We start from the raw sequence: 17,941 nt of genomic DNA, 5'->3' as shown, positions 1-17,941 counted from the left end.
GTAATAAAAATAATATTTTTTTCTTTGAAATGTTTGGCTCTAAATTCTTACTTTCCCAAAAATTGAAAAAGATCAACTGTTCTCCACCCTGAGATGGAGGTTGATGTTTACTGCAATTTCTTTTAGTTTAGAGGAAAGATCATTCATGTAGTAATTCTGGATAACATTCCCAGAGACTAGACGCAGCGAGAAAAGCTGCAAGAGACACAGAGTATGACATCATCATAAAAAAACATCTTTAGACGGTAAGTATTACATGATTAATTTAAATATTTCAACATATTTAAATATTTAAACATGTGATGTCTCGTCTCTTAAAACAGAATACAACTTCTATAAAAATATTCACTTTAATCTTTGTGAATATGAAAATCTCAAACATGTTTCAAATCTCTACATAACAACAAAAACCTACTTCAGTGATGTTAAATGAAAGAGGAGTTGACGTACTGTCAGTTACTGATTTGAGTTTCAGGGTCTGTGGCTCAGTGGGTAGAGTGGGTTGTCCATGAACCAGAGGGTTAGTGTAGCACTGGTGTGTCAATGTGTGTGTGCTTGTGTGAGCAAATGTGTAGTTGTGTCTGTGACTGTAACACACCGTGAGAATCAATAGGTAGAGAAGTACTACCTAAAAAAACTGACCTCTTTGTCCATATGAATGTTTTAAACATAAATCCTGTTTTGGGATACTACAATAAAAATATACTTTAGGAGCAAGTGTAATAACAATAATAATAATAATTAATAACACAATTTATTTATAACGCCCTTTTGATCAAACGATCTCAAAGGGCTACAGGTTAAAAATATTTTAAGAACCATATTCCGGTTTTCTTTTCTTCAGACATAAATATGAGGAGATGTTTGTGTTACCTGCTTGACAGTTTGGACTGTGAGTCCAGTCTTCCTCAGAAGCGTCATCAGACGTATTGCTGACGTGTCATTTATCACTAATCGTCTGATGGTCTCTGCAGGAGGGAATCCCAGGTATGCGAAAGGGTGTACGCCCCCTCGTCCCGGTTGATGGGCTTCCTGATCCCGATGGCTTCTGAACTTTGGTTTCTGATGTGATGATTTTGCTCTTATCTATGAGTCCCTGTAAAATTACCCGTTGTCTCCCTTTTGCATTCTTTTTTGTGTTAATTTCTCCGTGTGTAGAATGGTCTTCCCGTTTCCCCGATGTAGATCTATGCTTTTTTTTGGAATGCTTTGTACGGTATTTCATAGCTCAAGTTGCATTTTTTTGTCAGGTTCTATTTTGTCTTTTGAGTGTACTATGAGCTGCCAGAGTTTCGAGTGTGGTTTTATTGCCGTGTTGATGTGGTGTTTTTTCATGACTTGTTGTATTGGTTCAGTTATCTCCCGGATGTATGTTATGCATATGGTGACTTTGTATTGGTCCTCTGTTTTTTGAGTGTGTTTTGTGTTTTGACTTGTTGTTTTCCTTTGTTTACAGCCCATCTCACATATTGGCAAAGCATGAGTGCATGTTCTATGTGTTTTTCCTCTTTCTGTCTGTCTTTATCTCCCGTGATGATACTGGCCCGTTGATAGAGTGTTCTGACGACTGAGAGTTTGTGTGCTGTGGGATATTCTGATGTCCAGAGGAGGTACTGGTCCGTGTGAGTGGGTTTTCTGAAAACTGTGATTCTTATGTTGTCGTCTTTTGTGGTGACTGTTCAAATCAAGAAACGTGGTGGTCTGATTGTGTTCTCCATGCGTGAATTTTTTGTTTCCGGTGTTGTCTATGGTGTTCAGGTGGTCTGTGAGATCTTGTGTGTGTCCGACTTTTATTTTTCCAGGATGTCGTCAACGTATCTTTTCCAGAGTGTGAGTTTATAGTGTGTGGGCGCTGTGTGGATGGCTTTTGTTTCCAGTTCCTTCATGAAAAAACTGCTCATTATTGCTGATAGTGGATCTCCCATTGCAAAACCTTCTGTCTGCCTGTATATGATTCCTTTAAACTGAAAATTAGTGGATTTTGCAACAAAATGTTACAGTGTGGAAATATCTTTGACTGTCAGGTTTGTGCGTTTTTTGAGGGTCCGGTCTTCCTTGAGTCGTTCCTGTATGATGTGCAATGTGATGTCGCCCGGCTATTTCGTGAATAGAGATATCACGTCGTGTGTTATGAATATTTCATTTTTTTCTACTGTTATGTTGTTGAGGTCCTGTGCCAATTGCTTTGAGTTTTTGCAGTGGTTTTCTGTTGTACAGAGTGACTTTTTTGTGAATTTTTGGTGTTCTGTATATCCGGGGGGTGATGTTGACTGTGGGTATCAGGTGTTGGTATGCGTCCCGTGTTGTTTTTTTTTTTTTTTTTACTTTGTAGTAAAGGTTCTAGTAATGACTTCAAAGTCCTTTTCTTTTCTTCTGTGGAGTCTTCTTACAGTATTTTTCGTGTGGTATTTTTGTGGGTGTAATGGCAAAATTTAGGCCTCTTGCTAGGACCATTATTCCTGTTTTGCTGAGGGTGCATTTGGATAAGTTTCACACCCATTTTTCATTGGCTTTGTTTGTTTGCCTCGGCTTATTCTTTCGATTAGTTTGTTTAGTTTCTTGATGTGGCACTGTTTGGTAGTGGCAAATTCCTGTTCGTATACTATATGTAGGTGTGCATTTATTTCCTCTTCCGTATTGTGCTCCAGTGTGTAATGTTCTTTGAAGTCGTCCATTTCCTTTTTTATTTGCGTGTTGATTGTGTCTATTTTGTTTGCTGTTGTTCTAATCCATTCTCTGATAAGAGATTTTTTTGCTTTGTTGATGATTTTTTCCAAGTTTTTGTTGGGATAGGGCTTTTTATGTTGAGGCTTGTCGGTGTTACCTCCTCATCTTTGCAGTGGAGGTTGAATCTCAGATGTTTTTTTTTTTTTTTTTTCAATTTTTCCAAAACTTCCATGTAATAGATTATTGAGGTTCATTAATATGCCAGATGATGCTTCTGAGGAAAACTGGAGTCACAGTCAAAACTTTCAAGCAGGTAACACGAACATCTTATAATTATGCCGTGAAAACCGTTATATATATCTAAAATAAGACACAATGAACCTCATTAAGTCTTAAGACTTTTAAAAACAGTCAGGGGGTTGTGGTGGCCTCAAGGTATTAGAGAGGGCATGCCTTATTTAGATTAAAATGCACAAAATCTAAACTGATATAACTGATAGATTTTCATCTTACCTGATACAGTCAGTCTGATGGTATCACTCCACTTTGTTAAATAGTAGTAACTTCTACCTCTACATCTGTATCCTCCACTGTCAGACACAGTAGCTCCATTGATCCTGTATTCTCTGGATGTTGGAGGTTTATTTAACTCGTCTTGTTCCCATTCATACGTCCACTGAGTTCCTCCACCTCCCTGGATCTCACATCTGAGGGTGATTGTCTCTCCTGTGAATATCTGAGTCCAGTTGGTTTGAAGGATCACTGTGGCCTCACCGGAAACTGTTCATAACAAAAAATACTCAGTTTGAGTAAAAAACTGAATAAACAGAAAAATGTAATTGATTTAGTCATAACTTCAGAGCTTATTATGTAAATATATCCTGTTCCCCTGTAATGTCACTCAACAGCTACAAAATAAAACTGAAATATTTGGTTTAGAAAAAACTGCTGCAGTGGCAACAAATATCATCAGACTCCATCTAGTGTTGAACTGTTGAACCTCAGTTGTTTCTATGAAAGATACATTAACCAGAGTCAGGACAATTAGTTCATCAACTGGAGTGAATATGTCATCAGTAGCTCCATAAATCTCTCCAAGTTTCATTCATTCTTCCTCTGGTTATGTGGGTTCTCAGTCACCTCAGTGGCTTTAGACTCAATGATGAGGCTCAAACATTTCAACCTTTACTGACTCTACTGTGTCTGTGTTAATTCAGCAGATTTAACAGTTGTGTTCTTGTCATGATGATGTTTTAGATGACGGCGTTCCAAACACTCTTTGTTTCAACTATAAGAGTGTGCTCATACATTATACATTCATTAATTACTGTTCTATTGTTTGAAGTATTTGTTCCTAAATGAATCTCCTTCTATAATCAGGCATTTAGCTTAAACCTTATTCGACGCTTTTTGGATCCAAGACCCCTGGCTTAAAGCATATATGCAGTCTATCAAAATAGTAAGGTCTTTGAAACAATTGTGTTCACTTTCTGGCTATTCTATTCAGATTATGAATTAATTTAACACCTTATTTAACACCATAACATTCCGCTGGGTCGTACGTAGGACGGCAGTAATTCTGGCTCTTTTTAGAGAGCAGGGTCTTTTGGTTTGCTCACTAAAAAGAGTCGGCTCTTTCGGCCCCCAACTGGCTCCTCAGATTTTTTGTAACTGAATTATGTGTATAGTATAAAGGGAATTACTAATGGAATTACATCACGTCAATTATTTATTATTTAAATAGCTGTATTTAAATCCTCATTGAACTGCTGCAAAAAACCATCACTCATTTTCCTAACCCTTTCTAATGCATGTAGTTTCTGTCTCTGTCTGCCTGCCTCCAGTCTGTGCGCTACTGTGCTCTCTGTTGCATGTGTGTAACCCCTCCCCCCACTCTGTGTGCACGCACGGACGCCTTTCATCTTGACCCATCACATTAAAAAAAAAAACAATCAGCAGCTTACAATGTGAACAGACTCCAGTAGTTCACTTCAACTCGACTCTTATAGCGACTGACACATCACTACTATGCAGGAGGCTACGTGAGTGGGTCACTGGGTCTATTGTGTCCCACAGTACTAAACAAGCAGCTTGAGTCTTACTTGTAGTGTTTTTGGTCGTTTATGAGAATGGATGTGTTAAAATCCTTTCTTACAGTACTGCCTCTAGAAATATCTCATATGGCACATGTATTGCAAACTGCAAATCATGAATCTCACCACAGCACTTGTGCAGCATGCCAATCAAATAAGAAAACATCTGTGTTTAGTACTGATGCCTCCCAGCGAGAAGGTCGGGGTTCGAGTCCAGCGCGGGTCTTTTTTCTGGGTAGAGTTTGCATGTTCTCCCTGTGTCTACATGGGTTCTCTTCAGGTACTCTGGTTTCCTAGGTGTGAGTGTGAGTGCGAATGGTTGTTTGTCTGTGTTAGCCCTGCCAGGGTGATCCCCAGCGTCTAGCCCAGGCATGTCAAACTCAGTTTGGCTCTGGGGCCGGATCCAGACTTTCTGTTCTCAGGTGGGCCGGATCAGCAAAAGAATGTCAACTCCAAATATTTAGCTTTGTTTTTCAGTACGATGCTTTATCATTCAGCCTACATTTGTAGCCTAACCTACATATTATAATCACGGATGACAAGGGATCTTTTCTAAGCACAACACATTTATTCAAAAACAATGGGAAAAAAATGTTTTTTCATGTTTGGCCGTGAATGTGTTAACAACTGGTTTATTTTAACATTTGAGTGAATGCAGTTTTACACCTGAACCAACTCACCACACTAAACAAACTCAAGTGGGAGCTATAAAAAAAATATTTTCGCCTTAATTGTCATACTGCTTTGAAATAAATGAAAAAAGAAATACAAAATAAAATAAAATAAATAAATAAATAAAAAAGTGATAGCAGTGCATGGGCAATAGGATTAGACTACATCAGATCAAACTACTAGGCTGGGCCTACTGAGGCTGAGAATAAACTGCACAATATTAATTGCCTTTAATATGACATACTTGTCTTTATGATGAGTGGCGCCGAATATTAAACTCTTTGAACACTGCAACTTGCTGATTACATACCAAGCACACTGGTTTTGCATTCAGTTCTGTGAATAAATACTCCTCGGTCCATTTCTCCTGGAAAACTCTGCACTCCGTGTCCACTCTTCTTTTTTTTGACAGTGCCATTTTGGGAAGGGTGTGTTGACCGATAACTTGTTTAGTAGTGGTGAATGGTGAAGCAAGATTGCCGGTTATTTTTACTTGGACACATCACGTTGCGAATGTTTATTTCCTGTGACTAACTCGTGTCAATGCCGCATGCTTGACGTGAGCGCTTTTACACATTTACTGCCCTCTAGCGGCCGGAGGGAGCATTTGGTTTGTATTTATTTAAAAAAATAACAACTTTTAATAGAAATTAGCTAGAGACTCAGACATACTTTAGAAATTTATGCCGGGCCGGATTAAATGACCCAACGGGCCGGGTCCGGCCCGCGGGCCGTATGTTTGACATGCCTGGTCTAGCCCAATGACAACTGGGATAGGCTCCAGCAAGTCCCGCGACCCTAGTAGGGATGAGTGGTAGTAGGACATGAAATCATAATGTCGTTTAGTTTCACTGTTAAATTTCCACTGATTTACTCTATGTTGAGAGAAACTGACACTGGCTGAAGAGAATAATAACATAATGGTTGCTAAAAGGAGAGGCGCAAATATCACAGTTAGGTGAGATTTGGACCACACTGTAAAAAAAAAAATAATAATAATAATAATCCTCTTGTAAAAATACAGTTATTTTCCATAATTACAATACAGTTTGTACTTGTAATTATAACACCATTTTGCCTTATTTTCAGGTTGTTTTAACATTTAATTAGAAACATTTTCACATTAAAAAAAAATTAAATCACCTAGAAATATGGTAAATAAATATTGTATTACGAATAATAATGCTTAAATGTACAGAAATGTGCTGGTATTAGTTGGTTTTAATGACATTATTTTATGGGAAGAGATTGTATATTACTTTATATTTAACAGTATATGACACAAAATAATGTGATTCATCTTTCAAAACACGTCAAAAAACTGTTGCAAAACCAGATATTTGGTTAGATTGCAAGAATTTACTGTTAATTTTAGAAAACATCAAATGGATATTAAATGTTTTACGATGTTTTTAACGTTTAATTACAAAAATTTTACATTTTGAAATAATGAAATTACCCATGAAGATGACAAATTAACATTGTAATATAAATAATAATGCTTAATGTTACAGAAATGTGCTCTTATTAGTTAGTTTTAATGGCATTTTTTTATTATTTAAAAAGGCTGTATATGACTTTATATTAGATGTAATATAACAGTATACAACAATAATTTGATCTTTTCAAAACATGTCCAAAAAAAATTAGACCAAGCTGAACAAGAACAGCTACAATTTCCCGTTCTCCGTATTTTTATTCAACCGTAGCAGGTAACCATTATTACAGTAATATTCAAAAATCAATTCAATTAAAATGACTGGTTCTGAAACAAAAAAAAAACAAAAAACAAAAAAAACAGAAAAATTCAACTGAACTGGTTATGGAAGAAAAAAGTAAAAACAAAAAAAAAAGAAAAGAAAAAAAAAATAGTTGAGCTACCAATTTACATACAAGGCATCCATAACCTGGTCAACTCACCATGCATCCACCACACTGATTATAAACTTTGTCAAACCTCACTGGAAATGAATCCATACTCTATCCAGAGAGTTGACGAGGTGTGGTGTCCATACTTGAACTACTTGTTGATCGTAGTGAAGTTGCAGTTTCTGAGCTGTAACCACCTGAAGAGAAGACAGAAAACATTAACTGTTATTAAATGATAACAGCTAATAACAGTTTAAGAGGCAGGACCAGGATAAAGGTGCAAGAAGATACAGCCTTTTCCAACACCACAGCAGTCACACGAGTCCCACTATAGACGACACCGTTGCGTTGGGACAGACAAGCGTGCAAGATCTCAACATAACACACTACAAAGAAAATACACACCAGACTGACTATAGATGGTAACTAAATGAACAACATATTGTTGTTGGGGGAACTATTGCTACTGCTGGATACAATAGTCATTTTTTCCTTACATTGTGATAAAATATCCTGTGTTCATCCCATTATGCCATCCCATCCCATCATTAGTTGTGTGTCATTTGCTACTAAATCAGAATCTAGAGAAGATAGACCCAACTGATGATACTAATTTTTAAGCATACTGTCAATTCACTGCTGCTGACTGTACTATATTACACTAAGTTACAGATAGATTATATTATTTTTCAGCCCATCTAACCCAAAAGAGTAACTGTGTGCAACAGATGCATGTACTCACCAGAGAGGGGCATCTGGTCAGACTGTGTTACTGGACTTGTACTGGTACTGGCTCTGCTCAACTGTTGGTTGCTCTGGCTGCTTGGAGGACTGTCCAAGACATGTTGTTGGCCTTATTAAAGGACAGATAGTAGTAATAATTAAAACACAGACATCACACAGCTCAATCTGGGTATATTATTACCTAATATTAATTATATCCTCAGTAGCCATTGATATATTTTAAACTGTTTTTTTCTCAATATAAGGCAGTACACCACCACTAAGACCCCCTATGAACTCAATGAAGAACAAGGTGTGGTGTATAGTCATCACCTTTTTCAAAACATCAGCAAAAATGTAGAGAAGATTCTTTGAAGTATAATTCAAGGTAGAATTGCCTTATTGGACTGCACTGAGTAGAACAGGTGGACCTAAGAAGTACATTTTGACTATGCACATTTTTCTAATGTGAAAGTTTATTCTGTACAAATTGAAACACATACTTGTCTTTTTGAGCAGTGACAGACATTTCCTGGCTTCAACTGGTCTCAGGACACAAAGGAGGTCACTCTCCTGCAGGTAGCTCAGGTCCTCCAGATCCTCAACTCCTTAACATTGCAGATGCTCCAGCAAAGGCTCAGGGTCTCTCAGTTTAGGCACTGATTTGATGAAAGACAGAAGCGGACTCTCTGCATCCATGACTAGGAGGACTAGAAGGGATGAAAAATACTGTTACTGTCAGATTTTAATCTCTCAAACTCCAGATGACTCTGAGTCAACAATGCTAAGCTTAAGTGAAATTACTCTTGTCCCACAAAGCTTGTACACATGCAAATGGTAATAATCTAGTTTCTGCTCAGGCTTCCAACATTTCATGCTTGTTTCACTTCATACAATGCAAATGCTGGCACATAGGACACATCATGAGGTGTAACAATAAAGTATACATGCTAGTCCTGCATCACAAGCATGAGCTCAATATGTCTGAATTCAAGTACCTCACCTTGGTTTAAACACAGAAAGACCCTTTTTGTACTGAATGCCTTTCCACTGCATCTCGGTAGCTGCTAAACATTGGGTTCTTTGACTAAGGTTTCTCCTACTGCGGAGCGCACTGCTTCACTGAACAGTTCAGCATGGAAAGGAGTGGAGTTCTTAACCACCAGTTTATGCCATGAAATCAACTCTCACCACTTATCTGCAGAGAGAAAGAACAAAAAATTATGAATCATGAAATTTGCCAAAATCTAAATAAATGTTATTGGTTGTGAAATAGCCGACCTAAACTGTGTTAGCAGATCTCCCCCCAATAAACCAGAACATGATTGTTAGCTTATCCTTTACATATTTTTCAGTGTTGTTTTGAGTTTCATGTTGACCACTGACTAGTGTTGCACCAAAATTAAAATTTGAAAAACCTTGAAAAAGGCAAAGTAGGTCGCTCCTCCTAAATTTTTGAGAGGCAAGAGGAAGATGAAAATATTAGTTTTAAGAAAGAGTAACTGGTTGAAATAAACCATTACCAAATGTCAGTATCATTTATAAAACATTTGTTCTCTCTTCTTTGGAAGAAAATCTAACACTGGCAGACGCCACCTGAAGGCGTCGCCACCGGCCATACTTTTGCCATCATAGTTAGTTAACATTTCAATTGATGACATGCTAGCGGATTGGTTTGGTCGAATGAAGTCAGAGGCATGGTGGTAAATAAAGGTAATACTACTAAGCTTCAGTTTGATACTTGCCTTCTGCCTTCGTCCTTCCTCCAGCATCGACATTAGCTGCTGTTTGCTCCAAGTTATGTGACCGAACATGGTGGTTGTTGACCTTGTTAAGCGTAACGTCAAAGACGGATGTTCAGTGTCCCAACAGCCAATGGCATGTCTTCTTCTTCTTCTTCTTCTTCTTCTCCAACCGTTTCTGTCGACCAATCCAAACGGGACCCGCGCTTTTCGAAGCACGCACTCCAATGACATGACGCGTTCACGTTTTTGTCTTTTGTGTTTGTGCAGGGAGACGTTGCAGTTGTAACATGTCTCCTGATTACACGTGTTTTGTTCAGACATGCTGTGAAATAATTCAAGACGTTGTGATTTACATTGGATTGTGTGTGTGTGTGTGTGTGTGTGTGTGTGTGTCTGTGTGTGTGTGTGTGTATACATGCACAATAGCCTATAGTGTTAAATAGTTATTTTACTATTAATTTCTCAGTAATTTTAAATGATCTTTTTTTAGAGTTTTAGAGTTTTTTTAGAGCTTGTTTATTCCATTAAATGGAGGTAGCTATGGCTCAGTAGGTAGAGTGGGTTGTCCATGAACCAAAGGGTTTATTAAAACACATTAAAATCATCTGCAACAATGACTTTATGTGCTGAACTTAAATTTTTTCAATTATCGATCATGGTACCTTAATTATAAAATTATATTATTCACCAGAATGTAGTTATATAGATACATAGATATAGAAAATAATGTAGGACACACAACACAGTGTTTGTTGATAGTATGGACAGATGGCCTCCCAAAACCAAACACATAACTGAATTGTTGAATATTTGCCACAGAATGAACCTGATTGATATAGGGAGACAAAGTACAAAGATACCCACAGGAAAAACCGTCTTGTGCAAATCCATTTTTCATCTTGTGCGCCCCTTAGAGGCACCTCGCACAAAAAGATATGTATCTCTTGAGCACAAGACAGTTCTTATTATTTATTTCCCCCACACTGTTGCAAAATAAAGAATTTGTAAAGGAAAGCCAAAACATCATCAACAAATGTTGGAGACAGGTGAACATACTAAAGAACTCTGGACTATACTGGGAATTAATGAAATATGGAATAGGAGTTAGCCATACATTTAAGCGAGAGGGTGAGCAGCTACAATGAAGAAAAACAACTCGTCAGCCAAATTATTTCAATTTCGAGTCCCCTATATAGGGCATAGGTTTCAGACACCACTACAAAATGGGGTCACCCCTGTATAAGGCCTATATAGATGTTAGGGGTGATTTCAGACACAGCCTATGACTACGACGCCATTTTTCGTTGCATATCTGGTTGCCATCTTGACGGGTCATTTCAATGTCACCATTGTTCTCTTAAGCTCGTTCTCTGTAAACTTCCCTTTACACACACACACACACACACCCACACTCACACACAACTACACTTACCTCTCTAACATTAATGCTACCGATGACCTAGGGGGGGCTGTGTGGTTCACAAATTATTTTCTGTATCTCAATAAATGTTTTATAGATATCAAGAAGCAGTCTCAGTCATCCTTTTTGAAGAATGAACACAGATTCTAACACCTGACAAAAGTGGAGAGGGGAGAGACGTCTACTAGAAAGGATTTCACAGGATGAAGTCATTTGTGATGCAGACAGCCTTGGAATTTTATGGAACTCAATTTTAATCTGAAATATGATGATGATGAGATTTAACTTGAGCTTGTATTTAGGAGAGTAGGAGAGGGATAAATGGAAAGTAGAGGAAGCTTAAAAATATTTGGGTCGAGCAGGAATTCATATATTCATACACACACACACACCATGAATATTAATGTAATTCAATTAATTAAATAACATTGAAAGGCTTGAAATTGCCACCATTTTAATCACATATAATTGATGCAATTTCAAAATATTTGAGAGCAATTCCAATTACTGTGTTGTGAACAAAAGTCATGGCATTAGCCTCTATGTTCATCGGTTATTGTTTCTTTGGAACATGTGTATTTTGTTGAAACGTGAAGCGATCTCAGTCTTTGTTTATGCTACGTTCGCTTACATCCTGTGCATCTCCTGGGGGCTAAGCCTCCACTGTCCTTAAAACCTAGCGACGCCCTGTTCAGTCATTTATTTGGTCTGTGTTTCATTTCAGAGTAAACATGTTTAACAATGCTGTAAAGCTGGGATTTTTATCATGGGGGTCTATGGGATTTGCTTGAACCAGCCTCAAGCTGCCACTAGATGAACTGCATATTTTTGCACTTCCACATGGGCCCAAGAGTAGGCCCAGTTACAAATCACAATGTTTGCACTTATCCTGAAAGGATACAAAGTATTTACTCATTTTATTACTCAGGTATTTTTTATTATTTATTTTATAATATAAATTTTGTGTTTGTAGGTCTTAATGTCTGTATGTTTTTATTCATTTCTTGTTTCAATAAGTTAATTTTCTTTTTATTTTTTTTGTGTATTTTATCTTTTTATTTTCATTGTCATAAGTTTTAGATATTTTTGAGCAGTCACGTCATACGGTTTTTGCATTAGGCACTTTAAGATGTTTAAGATCTTTAGCTCCTAGAACTGTTGTTTCTGTGTTTGACACGTAGCAATCAACACATTCACACAACATCACACTCACAATCAATCAAATCAAATAAAAGTCACATCTGAAGTTGTGTTTTGTTCTTTAGAGTAACCTGAATCATATTCATAAAAACTCAGCTCAGTGCAACTACAGGAAAACAAGATAATTTAAGTGTAGTCCACTAAAACAGAAAAATATGAACTTTTATGTTGGAATAAACTGTAAATTTAAATTAATGTTCACATAAAAATATCCAGTTAGAAGATTAAAAGCAACATCAAATGTTACTGTTAAACATGGATCCAAGAGGCTTTATTTCAGAACAAAAACACAACACTCACCTGTTTCCTCTATTGTGACAGCATTACTCTCTGCTGTGAAGAACACTTGGTCTCCTCTTCCTCCTCTGCAGTGATAGATGCCTCCTTCTGAAACACTCACAGAGGTGGATGATGTTCCAGATGTTACTGTCTGAACTGTAGAAAACTCTGATCCACCTCTGAACCAGTAGAACCTCCAACCAGCAGAGGGCTCCACAGAGCAGGTCAGAGTCACTCTGCCTCCTGCTGGTATGACTCTGCCATCAACTGTCAGTGAGGCCTGAGGTTGATTTGCTGTTCAGTTTGAAGTGAAACAGAACAAGTGTAGGATCAGGACAGATTAGATACAGAAAAAATATGGTTTCACTACACTGAGAGATAAAAGATTTAAATCTGTGACCAGACTTGCAACATTAACAGTTACTACACATGTGTCCTGTGAAACTCACATCTTGGTCCACATCATCTCTAAAATATTCATGAATGTATTTAGAAATAAACAATAAACAAATTCTGAATAAAAGGAGGAAGTGACTTCATTGATAGAAAGGTAGATAATGTTTGTTCTAGTGTTGTGTATTTGTCATGTGTTTTTTTATGTTTATACACATTATTAAAACACAAAAACCTACATAACACTGACATGGATGATAGATGTTCATCTTACCTGATACATTCAGTCTGATGGTATCACTCCACTCTGTTAAATAGTAGTAACTTCTACCTCTACATCTGTATCCTCCACTGTCAGACTCATTAGCTCCATTGATCCTGTATTCTCTGGATGTTGGAGGTTTGTTTAACTCGTCTTGTTTCCATTCATACGTCCACTGAGTTCCTCCACCTCCCTGGATCTCACATCTGAGGGTGATTGTCTCTCCTCTGAATATCTGAGTCCAGTTGTGTTGAAGGATCACTGTGGCCTCACTGGCTGCAGTGGCAACAAATATCATCAGACTCCATCTAGTGTTGAACTGTTGAACCTCAGTTGTTTCTATGAAAGATACATTAACCAGAGTCAGGACAATTAGTTCATCAACTGGAGTGAATATGTCATCAGTAGCTCCATAAATCTCTCCAAGTTTCATTCATTCTTCCTCTGGTTATGTGGGTTCTCAGTCACCTCAGTGGCTTTAGACTCAATGATGAGGCTCAAACATTTCAACCTTTACTGACTCTACTGTGCCTGTGTTAATTCAGCAGATTTAACAGTTGTGTTCTTGTCATGAACTGATGTTTTAGATGATGACGCTCCAAAACACCCTTTGTTTCAAATATAAAAGTGAGCTCATACATTATACATTCATTCAATACTGTTCTATTTTTTGAAGTATTTATTCAAAAATGATTCTCCTTCTATCATCAAGCATTTAACCTGCTTAACCTGCTTCCAAACCGCTCCATAGATTTCAAGTTGCCAGGCAGGGCTGTTGATGTAAGACGTCTACACAACCCTGCTTAATGCTATGTTTTTGTGACATGTAACCTGCACAACTCAATTCCAAGAAAAAAATAAATACTTTAAAAGGAGGGAAGTAAAGTTTGTCTGGCACCAACAACCATACCACATTCAAAGTTACTTAAATCCTCTTTCTTCCTCATTCTGATGCTCGGTTTGAACTTCAGCAAGTTGTCTTGATCACCTCTTCATGACTAAATGCATTGAATTGCAGCCATGTGATTGGCTGATTAGTTAACAAGCAACTGAACAGGTGTAACTAATAAAGTGGTAAGTGAGTGTACATCTAAGGTACTGTACATTGTTTTATTTCCTTATTATATTTATATGCCCTTATTATTGTTTTATTTCCTTATATAACTTATGCGAACACCATTGTACAAAGACAACAACATTGTTGTGTAAGAAAGTGAAATGAGCTCAAGTCCCTGGCTTGCACTCAATCACCTTAATCAGCCCTAGCAGAAAAAAACTGAACTTGTAACCCTTGTAACCCTGTCGGCTGTCTCCACTTCATGTTGTGGCCCTCGAGCCTAATAAAGCTCAATTCACTCTCTTATACACAGGATTGGACAGTATACTGGTGTATTTGCGTTCAGATGCTGCACCCTGAGACACTGTTGCAGACTGGACTTTTCTTTTTTCAATGTAGTGCTTCTAAGCACGCATGGTGCAACTGTGATGCTGTTCTTTCTTTTTTTTAAGGTGACCAGACGTCCACGATTTGTGAGGTGTGGTGAAGATGGAAAGTGTGTGGCAGAATGAGAACACCATGAAAACACGGAAGAACTTGTTCTAAACGTCAGCTCTGTGAGGTTTTTAGGGTGACCACACGTCCCTTACTTCCAGAGACAGTCCTCGTTTTGGACCTGTCCCCTGTCTGAAGACAAAAAATGCTGCGCGTAGACTACGTACGTATGCACATTACAGACATAGTGGTTTGAATATGTTTAAGCAGGGCTCTCAAGTCTCACAGCATTTCGCCGCACACAGACTTCAAGAGAGATTAGTAATCTATGAAGAAATGAGGTGAAGGCAGGCCGTTCTGGTTAATCATCAACCAATCAGAAAATACCAGTCACCAATCAGCAAAAGGTATTTTCATTGCCAGGTGAAATGGGAGTGCCCTAACCACGCTGATTTCGTAATCACTTCATCACTTCATTTGTTATCATTATTATTATTTCAAAAGCTGCTTATTAAAGTCTAGGAACTATGGTAAGCCTCCCCAACCTACTCCAAGCTAAATTCAAAACTTCTGATATAAATATGAATAAATACTTATACTAAAATAATTGAAGCATAAATCTTCATTTCATCTTGATAACATTTAATTTTTCCTTTTTTTTTTTTTTATCTCCAAGCTGTCAATGTCCCTGGATTTCATTTCAGACTGCGTTGTGAACATGTAATTATGCATGAAAAAATTACCATGTTACCGTCAGAACTGAAAAATACTGTGATATACATTTTCTGTCATACGGCCTAGCCATGGTTACACAATAATCTTGTCATTTCCTTATTTTCTAGATGAGTCTGATTGTCATGGTGTCGACATGTTAAGTCACTTCACATCTGAAAGCATTTAATTTATTTTATTACCAGTGACTTGGGTGATTTAATGATGACTGTAACATCTCAAAGAGGTAACATATAAAAAAGACACTATGGTAGTAGCCAGGAGATCATTTACATCATGTCAGACTGTTGTAACTGACAGTACCTGTGTCTGGCTGTGTGGTGGTTTGTCTGGTTCCCTCATCAGCGCCATCTGCTGTTAAAATGATCACATGCGTCAACAGAAAACCCATCAACCTCTTAAATGAATATAACATTTGGCCCTAGGGTGGGTATAGCACCTGTTCTGTTAACACTCAGACCCTAATTAGCTGCTCATGTTATAATATGAAATACTACATCACAAAAAAAACACAAAACATGCGAGTACAGAGAAGAGTGATAAAGGCGCTGATGAATACCAGATAATTTATTCTATTCATTATATAAAATGAGAAAAAACTAAGAAAAAACATCAATTACCTTGAGCGTTTCCGCGGAAGAGTGTACTGAGCACTAGAATGGAGATATGATACGATCAAGCTCAGAGTTAAAACCACAATGCACTTTAAGCCAGTTAATAAAAAGGTGGAGACAGCGGCTGATAATCAGCAGGCTTTTGAGACGATACTAGAAACTGTAAGTTTGATAAACGCAAAGCAATAAAACACTACTTAATCAAATAAGAAATAAAATAAAACAAGACTTGTAAGAATAACACCGTTCAAAAGCCAAATACATACCACCTTTAACCATATACACACTGAAATACACACACAAAAGATACTCCAATCAGCATGTTGCGCTCAGTAATCACATTAATAATATATATTTTTTAAACACACAAGTCTGCTCCATTCTTTTTTTTTTTGAAAAGAAAGAGTGAACTTACAACACGCTGAGAAACATAGAATTTGACCTGCACCATTTGAAAAGAATTAATGACTTTACTTACAGAATAAGCCCAGCGCCAAGAGCACAGTGTGCCTCATGCTGACATCAAGCCCTGCTGCACTCCAGCAACGTGAAACTGTTCTGCCTGCTAATAACAGCGACGAGCGAGAGAAAAAAATAATTTTTTTCAACTTCTTCTTTGGAGTATAGGCGCTCTCTGCTTCCTTCCCTTTTACACAGCTAAGCTAAGACGACTACCGTGAACTCGACCGCAGCATTTGTTTGACACCCTCACGTTTCCTGTCCAGAGTTGATATTATTAGATATTTTTCTTTAGCAGACGTTTATGCTTGGTCCAGTGAAATAAAAACGTATTTCAAAAAATCATTGCACATGCATGAAGCCCAAGACTAAGACAATATTTTAGTGATTTAGTGATGAGTGGTAATTTGCATGTTATACACCCACTGCTCCAGTCGTATGAATGTCTTGCAACAGACAGTTACTGAAATGACCAGGAACTCCTTCCTCAACAGTTCCAGAAAGTTTTATTCGAGCATTTTCTCATCATGATTATCATGAACGCCATGCAGCCACCTTCCTATGCCGTTTCTGTTACGCATGAGAATCTGCATCTAGGCCTGTTACCCTACAAGCCTTTATCATCATCATCTACACACTGCCTGTGTGTCTGCTTTTAGTTCCTCCAGGCTGTGCCTCCTAACAGAACTGTAACTAGACAGAGATTGAAATAAAGAAATGTATTTTTATCTGAAAATACATGCACGCCTGCATTTTAAATTACTATATGGCTTTGCAGTACTAAAGTGAAACGCATTCTTCAACCTCAACACAGACGCCATAGCATCGCATTATCGGTGGGTTGCTGGTTTCATGTTTGGTTGGGCTGTGACCCAAAACACAGGAAATGGCTGAATGACTGCAGCGATACTGCTGTTTGTTTCGCCAGCACAATTGAATGCAAAGCGTCAACTTTGCATTCAGTGTAAACTGAATAATTCTACGGAGCTAAAGTTGAAGTCTTTTAGCTGCATGCAGAATTTGAAGTATTGTAATAAGTTCAGTTTGACTTCACATGTTACCAATGTGCATGGAGGAAAAGAAATACATGGAAAGGTCGAGACTCCAGCAGCATTTGTAGTATATGGAATAACGAGTTTCAGCCGTTGGCCATCATCAATGAATACAATATGGCCAAATTAATTCTAAAATGAAACTCCTCAGTTTGTAGGTAGCTATATAACTGTAAAACCTCAACTAAGCTGTATTAACTTAGAATATTCTTTGTAGCACTAAGTCAGAGGCCAAATATTAGGATTTGTTATAAATCTATCTTATAAAT

General features: G+C 37.6%; 1 protein-coding gene across 1 annotated transcript; it reads right to left on the bottom strand.

Moving 5' to 3' along the window:
* Positions 1–72: 72 nt before the first annotated feature.
* On the bottom strand, positions 73–16,676 carry LOC125012817. The gene is made up of 6 exons (XM_047593016.1): positions 16,640–16,676; positions 16,168–16,200; positions 12,690–12,962; positions 3,181–3,447; positions 874–968; positions 73–195 (listed from the first exon to the last, which is right to left on the bottom strand). Exons 1-6 carry the CDS (start codon positions 16,674–16,676, stop codon positions 73–75), a joined length of 828 nt encoding a protein of 275 aa, XP_047448972.1.
* Between the last annotated feature and the right edge of the window lie 1,265 nt (positions 16,677–17,941).

This window comes from Mugil cephalus, chromosome 1 (assembly GCF_022458985.1).
Source record: "Mugil cephalus isolate CIBA_MC_2020 chromosome 1, CIBA_Mcephalus_1.1, whole genome shotgun sequence".
NCBI classification, from domain to species: domain Eukaryota; kingdom Metazoa; phylum Chordata; class Actinopteri; order Mugiliformes; family Mugilidae; genus Mugil; species Mugil cephalus.
Note: the sequence above shows the minus strand (reverse complement) of the source record. Positions and strands in the feature narration are given on the sequence as shown.